Source organism: Rhinoderma darwinii, chromosome 7 (genome assembly GCF_050947455.1).
Source record: "Rhinoderma darwinii isolate aRhiDar2 chromosome 7, aRhiDar2.hap1, whole genome shotgun sequence".
NCBI lineage: Eukaryota > Metazoa > Chordata > Amphibia > Anura > Rhinodermatidae > Rhinoderma > Rhinoderma darwinii.
Genome location: NC_134693.1, coordinates 140,023,663 through 140,047,093, shown reverse-complemented (window position 1 = coordinate 140,047,093; position 23,431 = coordinate 140,023,663). Strand labels below are relative to the sequence as shown.

Genomic DNA, 23,431 nt, shown 5'->3' with positions numbered 1-23,431 from the left:
ACCTCCCGCCAGGTGTTCAAACACAACATTTCACACATCACTAAAGTTTATATCCAACAACTAAACTGAACGGCTCAGTGGGGGAAAGTCTTGTATCCTAAAGTCATATATTATGTTTTACAAATGGCCAACGCATCTGTATCCTCTTGCTGTGCGGTGGAGAAACGTTTATAGCTGCGGAGGACACGAGAAGCTAGCGGGGTGTGTGAAATGCATTATTGGAGCTGCAGGGGCCGACAGACAGGGACATGATCGTATAAAAGGCGCTTCAAATAATGAATAAAGCAAAGCTTCAGGCCTCACGCACGCGACCGTCATTATTATCAGGAAATTCGGATCCGTAATTGCAGCTAAAAATACTGATCCATTCATTTCTATGGGCCTTGGACACTTTCCCGTATATTTAAGGGGTGTGTCCGGGCCGTAGAAATGACCCGCAAAAAATAGGACATGCCCTATTTTTTGCATTTACGGACTGAGCTCCTATGCTTTTTAATGTGAGCAGGATCCGCAAATGCGGATGACAATCCACGGGTGACATTACGCGGCCCGTCTGTGCAGTAAAATACGGCATGGGCGTGTGCATGAGGCCTTACTTTGAACATCATTTTATTTTGTAGATTTAATCTACATTCAATGTTGAGTAACTTCATGGCATTCATTGGTTTGCGGTCTTCTACTCCATTCACTAACTTTTATACTGTAGGATGTCAATATCTTCCCGGCATCTCCTGCTAGTTCAGTGTCTATAAAGCGCCTGCTCTGCTGTTGTGCATTGCGGTTAATGCAAGCTTTAGATCAGGCGATTGCGGACTCGACTCTTCCGGTCTACAACATCGTGGTCAATGTGCGATTCCACGCAGCTTGACCACAACAGCGCTTTGCAGTCTCATTGGCCTGAACATTTGGGGGGGGGGGGGGATCTATGTGGCATGGTGGGCCCTTCACTTCTCTATGAAGAACAGGTTCTCTTTAAATGACACAATCCATGTGCTGGAAGGTTTAAGCAGGGGGGGGGGGGCTTATACCGCGAGATATATTCCAATCTTTTGATATTTTGGGAGACTGCTTAGTGGGTAAAATTGCACCCTCTCATTTCAGATACCAGGAGATCTGTAAGACCTTCCAAAATGTAATGATCTGGTCTTAAAGGCAAGTGCCCCTTAAAAAAACACTTCGAAGGAGAACTGGATTAATATGAAGTCTGTGCATCAGGAAAACACATTGGCCACATAAGGAACTAAATAGATTAGTGGATTATAGGAGGAAAGCAGATGTTCGGTATATTGCAATGTGTACAATGCTGCTACTGACACACACAAGTGCCGGAGGTCCGAGCGCTGTGCAAATTCACTTATGCCTTATTGCAGCAGATTTATAGGTGTGAGGAGCCGACGCAGGAGGAAAGATAAAAACCACCAGAAAATGACATCTGTGGACGGGAGATTTTACGGTGTTTGGCCACGCCGGATACAAATACAGAATCCGTAGACTTCTCAGTGGCCAAATATTATCTGAACATGGAAGAGAAAGGAAATTAAGAGGAAAAGTCTTTACAATGTGCGAATTATCTGCACCTGTAACGTGAGAACAAACACAACACAGGCGCTGGAGCTGCTGCTTGACAGTCATATAATCCAATAACAAGTCCATACACAAGAACCAGTCCGGACCACCCCCAAGGAAGCCGGAAACATGCAGACAATTTTGGTCGCTGGGACCAGTGGTTCGACACTGCTTTAGAGTTGGTGGTGTCCGGGAATAGCAAAAAATTATTTATTTCACTGCTCCGTAGCCGGTATTAACACGGGAGGTAGATGCACATAGCTCGGCACGGTAGACGCACATAGCTCGGCCACGGTAGACGCACATAGCTCGGCCACGGTAGACGCACATAGCTCGGCCACGGTAGACGCACATAGCTCGGCCACGGTAGACGCACATAGCTCGGCCACGGTAGACGCACATAGCTCGGCCACGGTAGACGCACATAGCTCGGCCACGGTAGACGCACATAGCTCGGCCACGGTAGACGCACATAGCTCGGCCACGGTAGACGCACATAGCTCGGCCACGGTAGACGCACACAGCTCGGCCACGTCCTTTTCACGTCCACTGATACTTCATACCTGCTCTGGAGCATTGAAATAAAGACGACTTATTCTCGGTGAGTGCCGTTGATTTTTTTTCTTACTTTTTTGTGCTAAATCCAACAATCTTCCGGACTACTGAACGGATATTAGATCAAAAGAGAACATTTTTGGGATTTGATCCTCCATGTCACCCAATCAAATTTTACAGGTCTTTCGGATCATCGCACTAGTTTCCACCGCCAAGGACCATCCTAGATACACATGGGCCCCCACACATTATAATGCCCCCCAAAACTTCCATCCACACAGTATAATGTCCCAATAGCTGCCTCTACATGAGGTATTATTGAGGCCGGATTCACACGTGTGTGCGTTTTGCGCACGCAAAAAACGTGCCGTTGTGTGCTCAAAAGGTCCAAAACAGCTCCGTGTGTCAGCTCCGCATGATGCGTGGCTGCGTGATTTTCGCGCAGCCGCCATCATTATGACACTGTTTGTATGTTTGTAGCACGAGGTGCTTTTCTGTTTTCAATCATAGTTTATACTGCGGTTGCGCGAATCACGCGCGTCCCACGGAAGTGCTTCCGCGTGCTGCGCGTGATTTTCTCGCACCCATTGACTTCAATGGGTGCGTGATGCGCGAAAAACACACAAATATAGGACATTTCGTGACTTTTACGCAGAGGGCAGACGCTGCGTAAAAATCACGGACTGTCTGCACTGCCCCATAGACTAACATAGGACCGTGCGAGGCGCGTAAAAATCACGCGCGTTGCACGGACGTATTACACGTTCGTCTAAATAAGCCCTAAATCTCCATATAATGCTCAGTAACTCTGCACACAGTTTTTTCTTTTTCTTTTATTCTCTACTCCAGTCACATCCAAAGCTGTCTCCCGAATCCTGCTGATCGACACCTCTTTACTATTTGAGATTCTACAGTGAAATATTAAAAGGCAGATTATATTATATAATCCTCCTTACAATAATATCACATAGCCCGCTGGAACTAGCATCTTGGGATCCACAGGTTTCAGATCGCTGCCCCAAAATGTGAATGACTTGAAGCAGATCCATTCCTGTCTAAGCAAGTTCATCATATGAAGAGAAGGCCAATAGCATGAGCACGACTTCTCTAATCCCTGTGCCATGGGACACATTCCTGCTCCCCGACTCCTACCCCACGTGTTCTTCGCAACTTAGAGAAGATCGTCAAATATGGCAATAAAAATATCCACCAGATCATGCGAGCTAAAAAATAAGCACAAAAATGGATTACCCAATAACAACGAATGATGGCATTAATTATAAGCACCCATGGTAGGAAGAACACAAAGTGCCAAGTATGTAGGACATCTAAATACAGAGACTGTGACGTTCTTCAGACATCTTAGTGCCAAGTCACACATTCTCAATGTCAACAGGGAGAAGACGGAAATGTGTACAGGCGATGGAGCCTAAAGACACCCTGAAGAGGACCTGTCCCCCCTCCTGACTTGCCTGCTTTAGTAAATACATGTATTCCACATATAATGACGATTCCAGGATATCTGCGTTGTGCCGTCCCTCAGTTATTCCTCCTACAAATGTATTAATAAATTGACAACTGGGTGTTACCGGTGGGTGTTTGTCCCTACACAGTCTGACCAGGTCTAAACAGTGCTCACAGTCTCTATTTGTGAAGGAACATGCCCCTTTGACAATGTGAAATGGTAACTCCCAGTTGTCAATTTATTCATAAATTTCTAGGAGGTATAAGAGAGGAACACCACAACGCAGTTCTCCGAGAAGATTATTCAGATTTTTATTTTACTAAAACAGACATGTCAAGAGGGGTGACCGCTCATCTTTAAGTCCACCGATTTTTATTAGCGTTACCTGTACTTAACCACTGAGGAAAATCTATACAGGTGGTCTCCGCTTTGGATGATCCCTACTTGTTAGAAGGGTCTCTTGACAACAAACTGATCACAAAGTGTCCTCCTGCCTGGACCCCCAGCGATCAGTAATCAGTGGGGAAACCTGTCAGTAAGTGTTCAATTTCCCTGCAGCACCACCACAGGGGAAATTAAGTATTACACAGTATCCAATTATATCAATGTGTTGTCTTTGCAACGCAGAAAAGGACAGGTCCTCCAGAGCAAGCGACGCCCTATGTAACCGCTCTCCTCTCTGACCAAGAGATGAGGACTTGGAACAGAGGATCCTCTCTCTTAATTTACAACATGAATCGGGAGCTGCGTACCTTTTATTCGATAGGGAACCCAAAAGCCTGGGCTTCATTGTTTAGGAATAGAATGCCAGGACTGCGGAGAACACTTACACAGGAAGAACGAGGAGAGTGCGAGCGAGGATATAGTAAAGCGGATTTATAACCCATTTATAGTGGAAAGCCGAGTGACAACCTCCATGGACTCGGTAACGACGGTCACTAGTGGTGGCCACCCAGCATGTTACTTGTGTAGGAGACCTATAGTCACTCACAACACGGCGGCTGAAGCCATTAGGCTAGGGCCACACAGCGACTTTGGCCACGACACATAGAAGGTAATTAAAATTAATGTGGTCGTTTTACAACCCGCAAATTGTCGCGGTAAAGCAACCACTTTTATTACTTGCGGTGCTTGTACCGCCACGCAGCGATCTGTGGCCATGAGACCTGTGTCACAGCCAAAGCCACCGTGTAGCCCTACTGTTAAAGAGTATGTACACATTAAGGCCTCATGCACATGACTATTTTTCAACCGTAATTACGGACCCAGTCATTTCTATGGGCTACAGACACCTTTTCGTATTGATAGGTGTCCGTGCCGTAGAAAGGATAGAACATGTCCTTTCTTTTGTCCGCAATTACGTAACGAACTCCCCATAGAATTCTATGGGTGCTTCCGTAATTACGGACGGCTACGGATGTGCACCCATAGCCATCCGTAATTAAGGAAGCGTTGTTAGGCGACGCCAGGTTTGCAGATGTTACATATCATTAGTGGTTTTCTTCTATTTGCGGATCCGTAAACATGGATGCACTACGGACCGTATTTACGGACATCATTCTGTATATGCGAATGATTTACGGATGACTATAAAGGACTATATACCCGTATTTACGGACAGATGATAATACGGTCGTGTGCATGGGGCCTAAGAACGTACATCTTTACTTTCAGTAGATTAGCAACGGACAGAACGAAGAGACGACCGCAGGAGAAGACTACACACTGTAACCATGGAGACACATAGGTCTGCACAGGAGCTGTATACACGAAATGTTAGGACATCAAGAGTATCTGTAAAGTTGCTTGATTTTTTTCATTATTATTTTTTTTTTAGATTTGGAGCAATAGAAAAAAAAAATGCTTGCAAAAGAGTATAAACCCTATAAAGAGGTTGTCCAAATAGGATATCCCCTAAAAGTGATTGGCGGAGGTCTGGCTGCTCTGACAATGAGCCGGTCACTGTCCAAGTCACTAAATGGCAGTGAGACCACTAAAGAGCTTCTGACGCCCCCACATGTCTCAATACAGAGAAAAAGAGAAGTTTTAATTCCGGATAAAAAAAATAAATGTCTTCCTGTCAGGATTGTGAACATCCTGGGACTTTGATACCTGGCATAAGATATAGCGAGTCTGACAGGGACAAGGATGTGTTTGGATGGATATACGATGGATCGTTTTAGTACAAGCGTCTCCAGTTCCCGAACATCAACGTTTCCAGCTGCGCCGTGGCTGCCAGTCCTCGTTTGCTTCCAGTGTACGGATTGGTCACAGGAGAACACCGCTGTAATGGGATGCACGTGTTCAAAGCTGCAAAATAATTAGGATCACCAGTCAATCCAGAAGATAGCAGAAAAAAAATCAAATAAAAACGTAAGCTCCGGCACATACGCCACGCGAGGAGCGGTCCTGTGTTGGGCTTCCATGTTGTCAAAAAACGAGCCTAATGGCACGAAGAGCGATACAACTGCGCTGCTAAATAGTGATCACCCCATTGCCGTACCAGATGTTATTGTGGCTGCATAAAACATTAACAAACCATACATTGACTATAGCGGGGGGGGGGGGGGGGGGGGGTGACTGTATGATTCTGTATAGTTCTGCTTCAAATGTTCCTATAAGCTCGTAATGATCCTACAGCCCAATGCACCTCCTGGCACCATAATTCACGAGGCCCCCTGCACACGACCGTGCTCGTCATCACGGTCAGTGAATACATGATTAAGGGCACGGTCATGTGCATGGGGCCTAAAGTACGGGAGAACGGTCCATAAAAAGCAAAGAAATAGAACATGGCACGGACACCTTCCAGTAAGGATACAGGAAGGCGTCAGTCGGCGATCCAAATAAATGGGTCACTACGGACTAAATCTATGGTCGTGTGCATGGGATGGGGCCGGACTCCACAGAGATTTGATTTTACAACATTTCATACAAATCTTCAGGTTTATGTTACGCTGAAAATCCTTTGCTTTACTTCTTCTGCATGCAGTTTGCTCCCATCCCGAGCAGTATGCAAAATCCTACGGTTTAACCATGGGAACGGACGATGGTGTATCGCCACACTGCCGTTAGACATGTGACCTAACAGCTGATCACAAAGTTCTTACAGCAGCTCTGGATGCGACTGGAGTATAAATCATGATCGATACAAGAAAAGCGCAGCAAACTATTTATACTTACTCAACATTACATATAACCCGTTTGATAGTGTAAAAATGGAATAGCTGATGGTAGTAAAAATTTGTAACAACGTAAAACAAATCAGCCATCTATTAAGTGATGCGACAAATGTCATGATCACACAGTGATTATAACAACCTCGGCTAATCCCCTACTTTTCATATATACTGTTCCCCTATACCCCGTAGATTGTAAGCTACTCTGGTCCGGTAGCCAAGAGAGACTTGCATACTGGTCCATGGGGGGGAGTGGGAAACAGGGGTGTAACTATAGCGGGTGCAGAGATCGCAGTCGCACCCGTGCCCTTAAGACTATGTACACCTTTGAAAGGCAAAATTATTATTATTTAACTGTATCAGTGTTTTGTGTAACTTTGTAAATACTTTTTATTAAGAATTAGGTTTACTTTTTTAGATACAGCTGCTTTGTCTTCCCTAAACAGAACAGCTGTATCTAGTGCTATTCACTGAATCCGTCAGTCCCGCAGACCTGTTGGCTTCAGTGCGGGTCCTGCGTATCTGTGACATGCAGCATCCACCTGTCAAGTGTCACATCTAAGTTATGAACGGTCAGAGACACAGGACCCGCCGACACTGAACCCTGAACAGAGAATACAGAGCAGCTGTATCTAAAAAAGTAAAAATAATTTTTAATAAAAAGCATTTGTAAAGTTACAAAAAACACAATGATACAACTTTTTACTTAAAAAATAAATAAAAAGTTGCCTTTCAAAAGTTTACACAGCCTTCCATTACTTGCTCCATTCTTCCTTCAATAGGTCAAGAAAAACCAATTTCCATAGAAGTTATAATTCCGGACAACCCGTTTTCACAAGTTCCATAAACTTTATGAACAAGACAAATGATTTTGGTTTAAATGACCAATCTGACCAGTTGTTTCTGCTTAGGTTTCACGCCTGCTCCCTGGATTACAAGCACATTGGTTTGGATGCAATAGAATATATCGGTTCCAGACACAGATGAGGTCTTGCGGCTCCACCTTTATTGTTTCCACCGTGCTTCCATTTTTGGTAATGTTGCTTTCCCCCCAAAATTCGTCAAAAAGGATCAGCAAATTGTTTTTGTAAGAATTTTTTGTAACAATGTGAGTACAATAAGAGAACGTTGCTATTTTTGTATGGGGGCTTTGATATTGCGACAGATTCCGCTTGTTTACACCACTGTCGGGCACAACGCTAGACTGTACGGCGAGTAAGTTACGCTCTGTCCGTTCTTACATCATATATTCTCTTTACCCACGGTTTATAAACCTCTTGGCCTGAAGCCAGAGGAGAGAAGCCATTACAAAGCATGAGAGAAGTGCAGTGAACATGGAGAATTGAATTTGCAATAGATTCCCAATGAGAAAATATCTTCCGAACGACCGACACTTGAGACTGGATGGGAGGACACGGGAAATTACTGGCACAAGTGAAAAATAACCAGTTTCAGCTTTTTTGTGTTGATACAGAGGACGCGGCTGTAGTAAAATGGACGCAGAAAGGAAGGGGCAGTATTAAAGCGGTTGTTTAGTATAGAAAAACCATTTTCAAATGCTCTATTAGGGAATTACGGGTTAGTTGAGAAGGGTCATCCATTCAGGCCCCAAATCTATTAGTCAAAGCGAAGAGTGACAGGAAAGAGTAACTCTGGAGGACCCAGCACATCCATGCATTACATGGACAGCCCATTGATTTAAATGAGAACGGTGTAATGCTCCATTCCTCCTGTGATAGCGCTGCAGAGGAATTGAACCCGTTGTTCGGACACCTCCAATCATCAGCTTATCTCAGGGATGCCTTCTTTCAAAAAGGGATTGTCCAAAGAGGACAACCCCTGTAAACTGCAGTGCCACTACCACACTGTAAAGCCAAGACAATGCAAAAAAAATCTCCAAACTAGTCAAAGGTAGTGACCCAAACGGCAACCTAACTGCCGGCTGCTCCCTGGTGTTGATGCAGGAGTCATTCGACGTCCCATTATATGGAATTATCCCACTACCCCTGAGAGGACGACCGAATGAAAGTATCAGAGAGAAACGCAGATACTGATCCTAATGACCACCTACCATGGAACGAGCGCAGAGCCTTCCCCGATCATCCCATAAATGGACGGCATCCAAGCACTGCAACTTTCCGACTCCTCTGCATTAATATAATGGGATCTCCAGCAGTGTTATATGAGGATATCTGCGCCTCATAAACAGAACACGGGCCCGTTACCTGCAGCGTCTTGATTTATGAGTTTGGCCACAACGTGCGCACTCGGTAGATGCCTGGAGTAACTAGAAATGTTGTGCACGACGGGAGCTGGCCATCTAAATACACTTAAAGGGCATTTCAATTTTTAAGTACAAAAGCTTAAGAAAAAATACTCCAGCTCTTCCAAGATAAAATATTACCTCTCGCTCCCATATGCTTTTATTTTTAAATGTGGATCCAGATGTGTATGTTCCCAATTCTATTGAAATGAGTGAAACCTCCTTGCAGAGTCCCATCATCTGAGCAGATTTTAGCAGCCATGTGTGAGCATCGCTAAACAATGGGATTTAAAACCTGATCGTTCTACCTACGCCCCCTGCCGGGACCTGCTGATTGAACGTCCCGTGTTTTGCGGTTTGTATACCCTCCAGTAAATTTAAAAAAAAACTGGGTGAGTTTTTTTTTTTTCTCTATTTCACTCTCTCAGCAGGGAGAAAGTAAAGGGCTGCAGTAACTAAAATTACTTACTCTGCCCCACATTGAATAAACACCAGGGTGAACTCATTTTTTTCATTCTAGATTGGATTTATAAGTGGATTACTGAAGGTGTTCTCTAACTTGGGGGGGGGTCTCTAATTACAGCATGCCCTGACTGCTGCAGGCTGGGAGTTGTAGTTTTGCAACAACTGGGGCGCAACAGGTTGGGAAAAGGTGCAAGAAACTCAATGCTAATGGAACAATCCATAGAGATAATCTCCGGAAGTGGAGGGAGTTGCGGTTTATGCAATTCCCTAAAATATGGGAAGATTATCCTGTGCACTGCATGTTACTTCTCTTCAGTCAGAATTTACAGAATGGAATAAACTCTTATCTGCAACGTTTACAGGAAAATAAAAAGCAGCAGGGTTCCCGTCTTGTACATTTCTCCTGTCACCATAGAGATCGGTACAGAGCCGGCACTTTTTATTCGGGACAAGGCTTGGCTCAAGTTCCGCTCATTAGTCTCCACTTTAAATATCAATAGCTGACAATTACGATCCCGCTGGTGTAAATTGCCGCTGCTCTATTTATTCATCACATTAGCAGCTCTGACATCACTTTTGCTTCCGAGTTGACCTTTAACGTGACTGATGCGCGCCGTACACGTGGCTGCTGGAATCACAGGCCGTCACTTTTCAGGTAACGCTAGATTTCTACATTACAGATCATATTGCATTGCATCAGCGGTCGGATACTTGAAGCTCTTGCAAAACTACAAGTCCTGACATCTACAGGAAACAGCTGGAGAGCTGCATGTATCAGACGTCTTCAAAATTCTACTGTTTTCCTGTTAGCTCTCATGCTGCAGGACCTAACCTCTCCATGCAGCTCCTGCTGGTTCAGGGTCTGTACAGAGTATTTCTTTTAATGCAAAGCACATATTACATGCATTACAATTTTGATGCTGGAGGTTTTCTTTTACAGGTAACTACAGTATATCGGAGGGATATTTGGGATACATACAGTGCAATGATTGCTTCGCTCTGCTGGTCACATGCACTAGTGTTTTCACCATGCATTCTAATTTCAATGGGATCTGCCGGCAGGGGCTTTTCAATGGGGCGGAGACTCGATATCTTTCGTAAGGGGAATTTTATCAGTCCAATTACTCTAGAGATCATCAGTGCCAGAGTTGTGTTGTAGCGGCTTATCTCCTTTCCTCAGTCCTAAAAATAACACGCATGGGCATGTTATTAGCTGTGAAGGGAGATGATAACTTATGTCTATGAGTCCTCCTGACAAAAAAAATAATTTAGAAAACCCATTTTCAAATGCTCTATTAGGGAATTACGGGTTAGTTGAGAAGGGTCATCCATTCTGGCCCCAAATCTATTAGTCAAAGCGAAGAGTGACAGGAAAGAGTAACTCTGGAGGATCCAGCACTTCCATTGATTTCAATGAGAACGGTGTAATGCTCCATTTCCCCCTGTGATGGCGCTGCAGAGGAATTGAACCCGTTGTTCGGACACCTCCAATCATCAGCTTATCTCAGGGATGCCTTCTTTCAAAAAAGGGATTGTCCAAAGAGGACAACCCCTGTAAACTGCAGTGCCACTACCACACTGTAAAGCCAAGACAATGCAAAGAATATCCCCAAACTAGTCATAGTAAGTGACCCAAACGGCAACCTAACTGCCGGCTGCTCCCTGGTGTTGATGCAGGAGTCATTCGACGTCCCATTATATGGAATTATCCCACTACCCCTGAGAGGACGGCCGACGAAAAGTATCAGAGAGAAACGCAGATACTGATCCTAATGACCACCTACCATGGAACGAGCGCAGAGCCTTCCCCGATCATCCCATAAATGGACGGCATCCAAGCACTGCAACTTTCCGACTCCTCAGCATTAATATAATGGGATCCCCAGCCGTGTTGTATAAGGATATCTGCGCCTCAAACAGAACAAGCAGCATGGTGTAGGAGCTTCCTCACACCGTAGAATTGTTTGCCGCAGAATATGCTTCCAGCGAGTCACAGTATAACATTAGCCCCCCTGAAACTTCTAAATGCCACCTGGATAGAAAACAATGGGGGGCTGGTTCATGGGTGCAGTGGCACCCAATGGCTCACTTACATTACAGCATCTTGAAGATGCCTCGAATTAAAGCGAACTGCCCAAGTGACAGGGGCTTTTATAAGGTCATAAAGAAATAGCAAAAAGGAATCCTGGCGGGAGGTAAAATCCCGGGCTGAACATAAAACACACGTCCAGGTCTTGTCCTTTTATCCTGCCCTGTCATCACGTCATTCTTCTGTGTTTATAAGCGCCCTGGGTGTCCAGATGCGGCAGGTAAGTAGATCCAGCGCACATTACATTGTGAGTCCCAGTACAGCGCTGCAGCACGAGCGATAATCTGCAGTCTCCCTGGCAGCCGTCCTTGCTCTGCGGCACTGCAGATAGAGACGTCGCTTTTCCTATTTTACATAAAGTTTTCCAGACACGGCCATAAACACATACTATTTTCTGGCGCTGAGGGCATCTCGCTCTCCACCGTGTCTTCAACAGGCCTGTGTAAAAGTATTTGCCCCCGTCCAGATGTCCCCTATTACTGCACGTGTCACAATCACATCAAGACAGGGGGTCAAATACTTCTTCACTGACATCGGCTATACTTTCTGTGGGTCGGAGGTAGAAAATGCTGCTACACGATTTATATGAAAATGATAGGATTCTTGAAGTTGCAGATATTTAAAGGGCATCTCCACTTTGACTCAATCAATCACCAGTAAACATATAATCTATAAACTTTTCAACTGTTCTCTTTCTTAATTTTTTTTTTACGTTCCGGTTTAGCGGTTTCTTAGTTTTAGTGACAACAGGAAGTGACATCTGCTATAGAGGTGGTCACCTATTGGTCCGGACTCCTGAAAGTACGGATCTGCCTTGTTATAGGATGTGATTTTGTTGCTCCTCCACCGCCTCATTGCTTGATAGATTTACCATTCTGGGACCAAGCAAAAATAGTTGACCATCCGTAGAGGAGCCGTAATGACTGCCGGTTGGTAGAAGGAAGAAAATATAGGATTTTATAAGACCTGAGGGCCAAGAACAGCTCAGAGGTTTATATATTATTTATATTTCCTGGTAATATTTGCATTCAAGGTATCGGCTCCGATTAAAGTCTTAATAGGCCGTCTCTTATTAAAGCGCCAGGTCGTGCTTTGCGTTGAATGCGTTTGTAACAGTCTCAGGATGGATCTTGGCGTTTACCCGCATACACGTAAATCAAATATTAGACATCCAGTAGCCTGACGTGAATAAATAATGAGTATGTGCGCTCAATGCAGGAAATGACACGCGCTCCCTGCACAAGGTTTTCATTAAAATGCATTCTTCAGGCCAATATTCATCCTTCACCTGCATAAATCACTCGAAGAACTCCTGTAACTAGAAACCCTGCAAAAATGTCAGCGGAGGAGAGAAGTGCCCTCTCTACAGCTGCCCGTAGGCACTGAATTCTGCCGAGTCGGCAAGCTACTGTCCTGGGGGGGGGGGGGGAGGCAAAGGTCTACGGTTTTGTCTGCCATCTCCTATTGTCCTCACCCTCTTGGTGCAGGATGTGTGTCTGGCCTCCTGGCCTATATATGAATTACCATCTACCGCTAACATGGGAAGGGAGGATTGTTGGGGTTGAGGGGCTGGCGATAACAAATGTTGGTTTAAGATTTCTTGGCCGATAGTTAGATAGGAATTGTCCCCAAAAAAAATTGCTGCTTTCTCCCTGTCCACAGTCTGCATGCGGTATTGCAGCTCATTCTCTTCTATGAAGCCGAGCTGCAACCAATGCATGGACGTGCCAGGTCCTCCAGAGTGAGACATGTGCTTTGTTGCTGCTCTCCATTCCGGCTAATATGTAAAGATTCTGAATGGATTTTAGAATTTGCCAATGGGGTACTGGAAAATGGGTTTGATAAACCAGAAAAAAAATCTGTGAATACAGCCAGCAGTGTAAAGCATGGAGGTTTTCATTCTCGTCAGGTACAGCTGTCTATTGCAATTGTTTTTCTATTTTATAAAAAGGTGAAATTGACAATACTGCAAGAAACTGAAGACTTGCCGGGCACTGGTAAATAAGTGGGAGAACCAAGGGGACGCTGCAACAAAAAGTTATTTTATGAATCTTAGCAGAACTTAATTAGGATTGTAGAGGGGGGGGGGGTGACCTTTTTTAATGCTGTAGTCCTAAAGTTGAGGAAATAATGACTGTAATTCAGTGACAGCAAGCAGAACAGGACATTTTGGGCGGTTGCATGGACGGCTGTAGTTCGCCAGTTCACCGAGCAGAGAAATTTTTTCCGTAAACATTCAGTAATAACTAATGAATCATTTGGTTGTTATGAAACATCTCAGCATCTAAAGGGGAATGTAACACTGTGTTCTTAATGTACCAGTGTGAAGGATTATTAATAAATAACTTACTGGAGAATTTTTGGGGAAAAATTTGACAGGTGGGTAAAAATGATGCAGTAAGCGTTGGATTGTGGCAAGGCACTGGGGGAGGGGAAACCGGTTATTATTTCAGCAAAGCAGAGTGGACTTTAGAGGTTTAAAGGGGTATTCCCACTTTCAGGATATGCTATAAATATCTAGAAGGCTCGAGAACGGGGGTCATCCGACCTTTTAACGTGAATCTCCAACTTTTACTATCATGTCAATTTTACGTCCAAAATTGTGTGCGGATTCATTTCTTAACATATCGTCATAGCGCTCGGAGCTTTGCTTCTTGGATACGAAGCACCAAATACCCTGCAAAGACATAGCATATTATTATTTATTTCTGTCTGCCCGCAACCACCACTAGAGGGAGTATTGGAGCCTAATGGGCTATTCTCGTTACAAAAAGTGATGGCATTTCGCTAGGATCTGTCCTGCACAGCGGCACTCCGGGACACCGGCTGTGCAGGGAACTACAGCATGGCCACATTTACTTACAGATGTTGCAGTTCTCAGGAGCGCTGCTGTGCAGGGAAGAACAATGCTAATGCTTCAATTTCAGAATTAGTGGGGGTGTCAGAGGTCGAATCCCTGCCAATCAGAAAGTTATGGCAAATCCTAGTGAGAAGTCATCACTGTGTGCGATGGGAATAACCCTTTAATGGCTACAACTTTCCGAATTAAAATTAACCAAATCCTTAAAGGGCTAGTCTCACTTTGTGTATACGCCCTGATAGAGTATATGGATGTAATAGATTGGGGCCCGAGTTGGGGACCATAACGCTTTGTAAGAATGTCTCCAGCTCTGGCGGAGAGCCGGGGAAAACGTGTGGCTGGCCGTGGCTTCTCTAGCCAATACCAACTGATCGCAGGGGGGTAGAGAAACCGGACCCAGCTGATCGCCGCGGCTGCTTCTTTTTGATAGGGGACTGTCTTCATGAGCGGTGACTGCAGGTAGCCAGAAAGTGTTTGCAGAGGATATGGAGTCCCCCACTGTTTGCTTCAGGTTGTCTTTTACGATTATTGGCCTCTACAAAATGAATGCCCCAAGTCTATCATGGACGACTAGTAGTCAGTGACGCGATCTTATGCATTAGTATGTCAGTCTCCTTTATGATTTTTCTTATTTGACATGGGCTGAAGAGAAGGGTTTTCTTGCTTAACGTAGATTGTACACAACATCAAAGCAAAATGTTATCATCTGGAATAATCCTTAATCCCAGACGACAATCCAGAGACCCTTCCAGATATAAGAACATAACAGGGGTAAGATGGTTCCAGCGGGCTTCGTATTTTGCTCACAGATGTTTCACGCCTTTCTCACAACCCACCAAGAGATGTGAAAAAAAATAAACACCGATACAAGGAAAACGCTTGCTGACAACATGTCCTTGACACTTCCAAGAAACTCATTTCTAGGGATTGTGCAAAATAGTCCGGATACTTTGAAAAGGACATGATCCTATGCCAGCAGCTTGGGTAATGAAAGTCAGAGATGAAAGGTTCAACACAAAGCGACGTTGGCTCTCCAAAGCTTTAGTAGTGAGGGTCGGTGCGAAAGGCGCAGGATAGAGGAAGATCTCGCTGACAGGTGATGAGGAGGAGGAAGACTAGGTGAGATTATAGCCATACAGCGTGGTCTGTCACACCTGGAATACTGTGTCTGAAGATCCCCCTGCCCCATAGGAGGAGAGCAGTGCTATAAATGGCAGGTGACAATAGGTGGCGCCAGGTACACGTCACATCAGGAGCTTCACTCTGCGTCTCTGCAGTCTATACAAGTGAGATGTAATATAATCTTATTGGTGGACACATTCCTTGCTTAAAGGAAATCTCCACTATAAGGCTTCGTTCACATTTGCGTCGCGGCTCTATTCATGGGTTCCGTTAGAAGGAAGGGAAGGGAGAGAAGGGAAGGAAGAAGGGAGGGAAGGAAGGGAGGGAAGGAAGAAAGACAGGAAGGGAGAAAAGTGAAGTAAAGGAAGGAAAGTAAGGAAGAATGGGAGGGAAGGAAGAAGGAAAGGGAGGAAGAAAGGAGGTAGAGAAAAAAAGAAAGAATAAATAAAGAAGAGAAGGAAGGAACGAAGAAAAGAGGTAAGGAAGAAGGGAAGAAAGGAAAGTGATAAATAATATGATGGTGTGAGGTCGCGACAGACAACGGAGGAAGGAGAGACACAAGGAAGCAATGAATGAATGGTTGGAATAGAGAGTAGGAAGGAATGAGAAAAAGATATGATAGGAGGTGTAAGAGTCAGAAGTGGAATCAGAGAGCGCGAGGGAGTGTATATCACACCCCCGTAAAATTGATAACCATAAGGCATGTATAATTGAACTGGCACAGTGAGGGCATTCGGTGGTTCTCCTGTGGGACAATCTGCTGTGATGTGGTTGTCGGGGAGGTGCACACAATGCAGCAAGATTTCAGTGCATTGTACACAGTTGATGATTGACCAGTGAGAATCTGATTTCCTAGATGTGGATCTTGAACATTTAGCAGCGTTATCTCTGCACATTGTATAACACCTGCATTGCCCACACACCTTGACGAGTGCCCAGCTGATACCGGAATAAGACGTGTGGTGCAAAACAATGCAGCATCCGATGGCTCCGCTATACAAACGCATGATGTGATTTCAGCGTGTTTTATGGAGATTAGATCATGGTTTTGGAATTTGTGTTCATGCATAAAATATTCTGATTTAACCAGCTCGGTGCCCATAAACCGCCCTGTGTACCGATAATAGTCAAGCTGAGCAAGAGGTTGTTCTACAGGCTTCAATGTCAGTGAACTGTAGAACTTCTCTCTTCCTTATGCTATTGTCTTGGCGGGCGTAATATTGGGCGTACTTGGCGGCAATATTTTGCGCACGCTGTTAATAAATCTGATGCATCTTATGCTTTGTCTTAGCCACGTCGCTTTTTTAAACACTTTTAAAAATGCTATAATTTTGGGCAAAATTTGTGCCAGAATTCTGGAGCAGATTGCTTAATGAATCTCCCCCAGTGCGAAAATCTCATGCCCCTCCCCCACACATCACCGCTAGTGGCATCTTATACACAGTGGAGTCCCATTATTATGACCAGTAGCTAAGATCCAGAGTAACCGCCGTGTGCAGCACGGACAGCAGCTAGACGGGCTGGGAGCGACTCAATAAGGTGTTGGTCGGTGGTCTCCGGTATCTGGCGCCATGCTAACTGCAGAACATCCCACAATTGCTGGAGGGTACGTGGTGGAGGATCCATAGAGCGAACAAGACGATCGAGGTCCACAGATGCTCAACTGGAGAATTGGGCGGCCAGGGAAGTACTTGGAAATCTTGGTCGTGCTCTTCCAATCAACGTTGCATTGTCTTGCTGGAAGATTCCATCTGCCCCAGGGAAGACAATCATCATGTATGGGGGTGGGGGGGACGGGACGTGATCTACAACGATGGATTAATACCCAAATCAGTTCAGAGCCATCCACATGGATGGGTGGCCCAGAGAACGCCATGAATAATTCCCCAGACCATAACGCTGCCGCCACCGGCTCGTGTTCTTCCAGCAATGGCTGCCGGGTGTTTGTTCTCTGATGTTTCTCGCCTGACACGCCAACCTCCATCCTTTCCATGAACCAGAAAACGTGACTCATCGGAGAAGACGACCCTTTACCGATCGGTGGCCCAATTCCGATACTGTAGTGTAAAATGAAGCCTTTTTTCCCACTGCACCTTTGTTACATAGGAGCAGTGACCGTCCGTCGGCTTCGGAGCCCCATACGCAGTCAGGATCGCTGAACTGTTGTTTTAGACACAAGTCTGGTCGCCCCCTGGTTGATTTTCACAGTGAGCTGCTCCATCGTAGAGTGTCATTCGGCCCTCGCGCACCTTCGTAGCCGACGTTCACCTCATCAATGGCACGTGGTGCTCCGCAGTTTCCACGTTGGTTATTCCCAATGGTGCCATTTGTCTCACTATACACGGTCACCACAGCAGCACGAGAACAGTTCACAAACTGCGCTGTGTGAGAAATACCGACACCCTGGGCCCGAAAGCCGATAATCATCCTGTAATGTCCGTGGCTGCGGGCTGTCAGCTCCAGCCTTCCGCTGACAGCCGAAGCCACGAGTCGGCAAGCGCTGGCCCCAGCCTCCTCCTCCTCAGGAGACGCCAGCTCTTGCATCCACTCACCTCCGCCGGAGCCCGCAGGGTACGCGCGCACGCTCGTCCCCACTCTTAAAGGGGCAGCGCGCGCACCGGACATCTTGAACGACCTTTGACCCGTGAGTACCCTGGGCTATAAGAGGGGTCCAGCCCCCTAGTTCGATGCCTGAGCGTTGTTAGTTTCCCAGTCTGTCTTGCAAATGGTCCCTTAGTGTTTCCCGTTCCTGTTGTTACCCGGACCTTGTTCCCCGTTCCTGTTTCCCGTGCTTTGCCCTAGTATCAAGTCGTGCCACGTCCTGTGTCATCTGCCACATCCTGTGTCATCTGCTACGTCTGGAGGAATCCACCACGTCCTGTGTCATCTCCCACGTCCGGAGGAATCCGCCACGTCCTGTGTTATCTGCCACGTCCGGAGGAATCCGCCACGTCTGGCGCAACTTGCGGCTCCTGTGTCATCCGCCACGTTTGGCGCCATCTGCTGCACCCATCTCATCTGTGCCAGAGCTGCGGCCACCATATGGACTATTCAGGTACCCTTGTGCGGGACATTGTATTTCTGGGGTGTCCTGTTTGGCTAGCTGCCTCCCCGCTGCGGCGGTACGGCCTAGTGGGTCCACTAACCCGCTCCGTGACACATCCCTTATTACAACTCTGATAAATCGCCCCTTTTACCCATGACGAGTGATATGTGATCAGACAGCCGACCGCACCCCTTATATACCCACAAAGCCCACGACACATCACTGCCTTCATGGGCTACGCGCTGCCGACGTGAAAAGTAGGAGGTGCTCCTAATAATGGGACTCAGCTGTGTAGTTCCTCTTCGTAAAAATGACTTATGCAGAGCTAACAGAGAGTCCAACATCTTAAACTTAACCCTAATGCACACAACTGTTGTGCCACTCGGGACGTTGTTGACCGCATCCAAGTGGCACCCGATAGTTTTCACGGACCCATGCACTTTAGAAGGTGAATCGGGTCCGTGAAAAATGGTCCGAGTCTCCGATCCGAGGAAAGATAGGACATGTTCTATCTTTCCTCGGATCACTGACGGGACTCGGCCGGCGGACACGGTCGTGTGCATGAGGCGTTCGTTTTGGGATAAGCAGTACAGACCTAGACATATGTAGACTTAGACTCTTTAAGATGAGGAATAGCCAAAAAATTTATTATATTGCCCGAGATATAATAAGACATTTACAGATTAAGTTCACATTATAGTGCGAGTTATACATGCGGGAGGGAACAAGGAGAAATTGATATTTTCTTCTTACTGGCAAAGTTGAACATTTTGAAAACTTCCAAGTTTTCCAGTCTTGATGACTCAAGGATTATATTTAGGAGGGAAAGTCACAGCTAAGACCTCACGTGAAGAGTCTGGCTCCAATCAGATGAATAATGTTCGCGTTACGATCAATAACAGAACAGAAAAAAATGAACGAGAAATCTCGATCGAATACAATTATATGATCATTTACAGACCGTCATCATAGCAATATTCTAACATCATCAGACCGATTGTAGAAACTCCTAGAATTCTGCCAGGTACCACTTAATTTCCTATTTATAGTAAAGTCTACTGAACGTTTCTTCAATTTGTACCTCCATCATTTACAGAGAGAGGCAGAGAGGCAGTACTATCTATACCAACATAATTTACAGGGAGACAGGGAGGCAGTACTATCTTTATCTACATCATTTACAGCGAGACATAGGGAGGCAGTACTATCTTTATCTACATCTTTTACAGCGAGACATAGGGAGGCAGTACGTCCTGTACCTACATCACTTACAGGGAGAGACAGGGAGGTAGTACGTTCTGTACCTACATAATTTACAGGGAGAGACAGGGAGGCAGTACTATCTATACCTCCATCATTTATAGGAAGAGACAGGGAGGCAGTACTATCTATGCCTACATCATAGATCTGTACCTACAGCACTTACAGGGAGAGACAGGGAGGCAGTACTATCTATACCTACATAATTTACAGGAAGAGGCAGGGAGGCAGTACTATCTATACCTACATAATTTACAGGACGAAACAGGGAATCAGTGCTATCTACACCTATATCCTTTACAGAGCTAGATATGGAGGCAGTACTAATCTGTACCTACATCAATGTGTGGGTAAAAAGGATGTCCTGCTACTCCTAGAAAGATGACCACTGCCCTTCACTAAAACCTGTGAATAGATGGTCATTCCCTTGCTTTCACATTGGTTGTTACTGTATATCGGCCGCAGCCATTTTAAGTGCATGGTCTTAATAATTTCTTAAATAAGAATGTGATATTGCATCTGTGGGTTCAAATATCCCATTAAGCTATGGGATAAATGCAGCGATGATGAAAGGTTTCCTTTATGATTATTTTCAAAAGGGAAACTACAAAAAATAGAAACGCAAACAAGCAAATCTAACAGAGGACCTGACGCAGCTTCCAGGTATCCGGGGAATATAGGGATGTAGGCACATTACATCTCCCACATAGGTCTGCTGGCCTTACTATATTGGAAGCTATATGGAATGATCAGAGCGCCAGGCACCCATTGGGAAGTCACGTTCCCCTTTGATGTAAGAGGGAGCTGCAGGGAGCAGTAATTGGTGCGGACTGTAAAATAATGAGATAACCTTGAATATACGGCAGCACTAAAATATTTCCCAACATTTGTCAGACCCTTGTATACTTCAAAGCTTTACAGCGAGCAGTTCCATAAGAGGGAAACCAGTGCGGGGTGGACTTCAGACTGGGAACTTAGAAGCAGCCAAGATGGAAACTTCCCGGCCATCAGTTGTTCTATTATTCAGCGGAGAATTGAAAGGGTGGGAACGCGCAAATTTTTTATGTTATGCCAGAATTTTTTTGTTTTTTGCACCGATAAAAGTCCTTTAATTAGATTACAGGGGCAACCACTGCTCGGTAGATACTTCTCCTGAAAATGACTTGGTTTGAAGGAACACATCCTACTGCCCCCAGGTTATTTGCGGTCTGGTCATATCTCCTGCAATAAGTGCTAATCAATTGATATCAATGGAAAGTCTGTGAAAAAATATCAACGTGCACAATCCTTCAGAGAAAGATTTTCACGCTAGTTAATAGGAGGGGATGGTCCAAGTTAGATTACTGCAAAATACCTAAAAAGGAAAAGACCGGGGCGAAGCCGGTAGCACGGTAACCTGCATTCTTACAAATGTACAGATGCACTTTACAGCCTATAGGGTCCTATATACAGAGGGATGGGATCATTGCCGATGCCTCTATAATGCAAAAAAGGGCTGCATCTAAAACTGAGCACCAACAGCGCAGACCTTAAAAAAAAAAGACAATGGGCACGATTCCTGGAAACCTTGGGGGGGAAACACGGAATAGTATTGTTGAATTTTCCAGCCGCAGAAAAGCCAAGACTTGGAATGAATTGTGCATGAGTTGTATGGCCACAGCAGATAATGAGGAGGATTGCAGAAAGTTTCTACGCAGGTTGTTATAACTTACAGAAGAAAATGATCCCGCATTTAACGAGTACAGCGCCATTTACTGCAGGAGTAAAATTGTCCACGGGGGACACGTGGGGTCCTTATACATACCGTATTCATACATCCCCCGGACATGGTTTATCTGGTGGCTTCCTATTAATTTCCTTTCTCCTGACGAGACAGAAGAAGAGCTCAGACACAAAGTTCCGCAGCCGACTCAATTATTTCAGAGCTGATTGTACTTTAGATAAACTAAAATAAACACATTTTCTCTGCTTTCGGTTGTGTAGAATAAGCGGTCATATTCCAGGCGGGCACCGGGAAGGGCAGCAATGTGCCCGAGTTCAGGGGATAATTAGGTACAACAATCACGGGAACCCAACACTTATGTAAAGGTCTCCTGGTGCTGCTGGGCAGACTATCCGCAAAGAACTACTGCTAGAGGTTTCTTTTGGCACCGGACGTTGCTGGAAACAAGACAGCAAAATTATTAATTTATAAATTCTTATTAATAGGAGCAGCAGATTGCTCAGGGCACCGAGGCCGGGGACAGGGTCTTATTTGCCGGAGTAGGTTATTTTTGGCTGGTAGTTGTGTTACTGAATTACATTTCAGGCTAAGGCTACATTGCGGCATGACCAGTAATGCTGCGGTCACACTACTAAATGTGGCATGATGCAATGGCGGCAGGACAGTCCAGAAAAAGAAACATCGCTGGATTCAAAGTTGCAGATCGCAAGCAACATTTCCAGCAGAGTTTGATTCTGCTCGCGAGCTACTGCGACTCATTTGCAACCTGATTTTTTTCCTGGGCGTCTTTTGGATGTTGCAAAGCCTAAAATCACACGACTCACATCCAAGTCGACTTCAGCGCAATTGCAAGACGCAGGAAGTTCACACGCATTTTTTCTCACGCAACTTGTATGCGACTTATCGTGCAAGCAGAGTTGCCATGAAGCCCCAGCCTAAAAGTGACGTCCTTCATAAAATTAAAATAACGCCCTGGATACAGGATACCCATAAATGCCTGGTCTTAAGTCTTTCATTGTTGTATTTAGTAATCTAACTTTCCACAGACCCTGAATGGCACTCACATCTGCAATGTTATGTGCATTCTTCCCTTTTATTGTTTGTTTTTTATTCTACTGTTCTTGCTTTTACAAGTTTCTTCACTGTCACCCCAGCAATCTATTCACGAAAGCTGGATAAACAGTGCTACAAATCCTACCCACCCATGCAAAAAGTTATGGGGTCTCCTATTACATCTGCAAATAAAAGTTTGCATTGGCAGCTGCTGAGCATATGGTGGCATGGCATTGCTGCCTCACCATCTGTTGTCAAGAGTTGAAAATGAATAGATAGAAGAGAGAGAGAGAGAGAGAGAAATAGAGATAGATAGGAGAGCGAGATAGATAGATATGAAAGAGAGAGAGAGAGAGAGATATGAGAGAGAGAGAGATCGATATGAGAGAGAGATCGATATGAGAGAGAGAGATAGATGATAGATAGATAGATAGATAGATATGAGATAGATAGATATGAGATAGATAGATAGATAGATAGATAGATAGATAGATAGATAGATAGATAGATAGATAGATAGATAGATAGATAGATAGATAGATAGATAGATAGATAGATAGATAGATAGATAGATAGATAGAGATAGATAGATAGATAGATAGAGATAGATAGATATGAGATAGATAGATAGATAGATAGATAGATAGATAGATAGATATGAGATAGATATGAGATAGATAGATAGATAGATATGAGAGAGAGAGAGATCGATAGATGAGAGAGATAGATGATAGATAGATAGATAGATAGATAGATAGATAGATAGATAGATAGATAGATAGATA

At 44.9% G+C, this 23,431-nt stretch overlaps 1 protein-coding gene and 1 long non-coding RNA gene across 8 annotated transcripts in view; one reads left to right on the top strand and one right to left on the bottom strand.

Annotated features, from left to right (window-relative positions):
- The window catches only part of RAD18 (RAD18 E3 ubiquitin protein ligase), a 187,668-nt gene that overhangs the window by 40,849 nt on the left and 123,388 nt on the right, over positions 1 to 23,431 (bottom strand). The window contains exon 12 of one of the 6 annotated variants that reach the window (XM_075831856.1): positions 5,699 to 5,896. The exons of the other annotated variants lie outside the window; for them this stretch is intronic. Coding sequence (XP_075687971.1) covers positions 5,699 to 5,896 — 198 coding nt within the window. The remainder of the gene's footprint in view (positions 1 to 5,698; positions 5,897 to 23,431) is intronic. 6 annotated transcript variants of the gene reach the window in all.
- Positions 1 to 23,431, top strand: part of LOC142656890 (uncharacterized) — a 51,384-nt gene that overhangs the window by 12,293 nt on the left and 15,660 nt on the right. The window contains exon 1 of one of the 2 annotated variants that reach the window (XR_012849771.1): positions 15,436 to 15,561. The exons of the other annotated variant lie outside the window; for it this stretch is intronic. This is a non-coding gene — a long non-coding RNA (uncharacterized LOC142656890). Of the gene's footprint in view, positions 1 to 15,435; positions 15,562 to 23,431 lie in introns of those variants that run through there. 2 annotated transcript variants of the gene reach the window in all.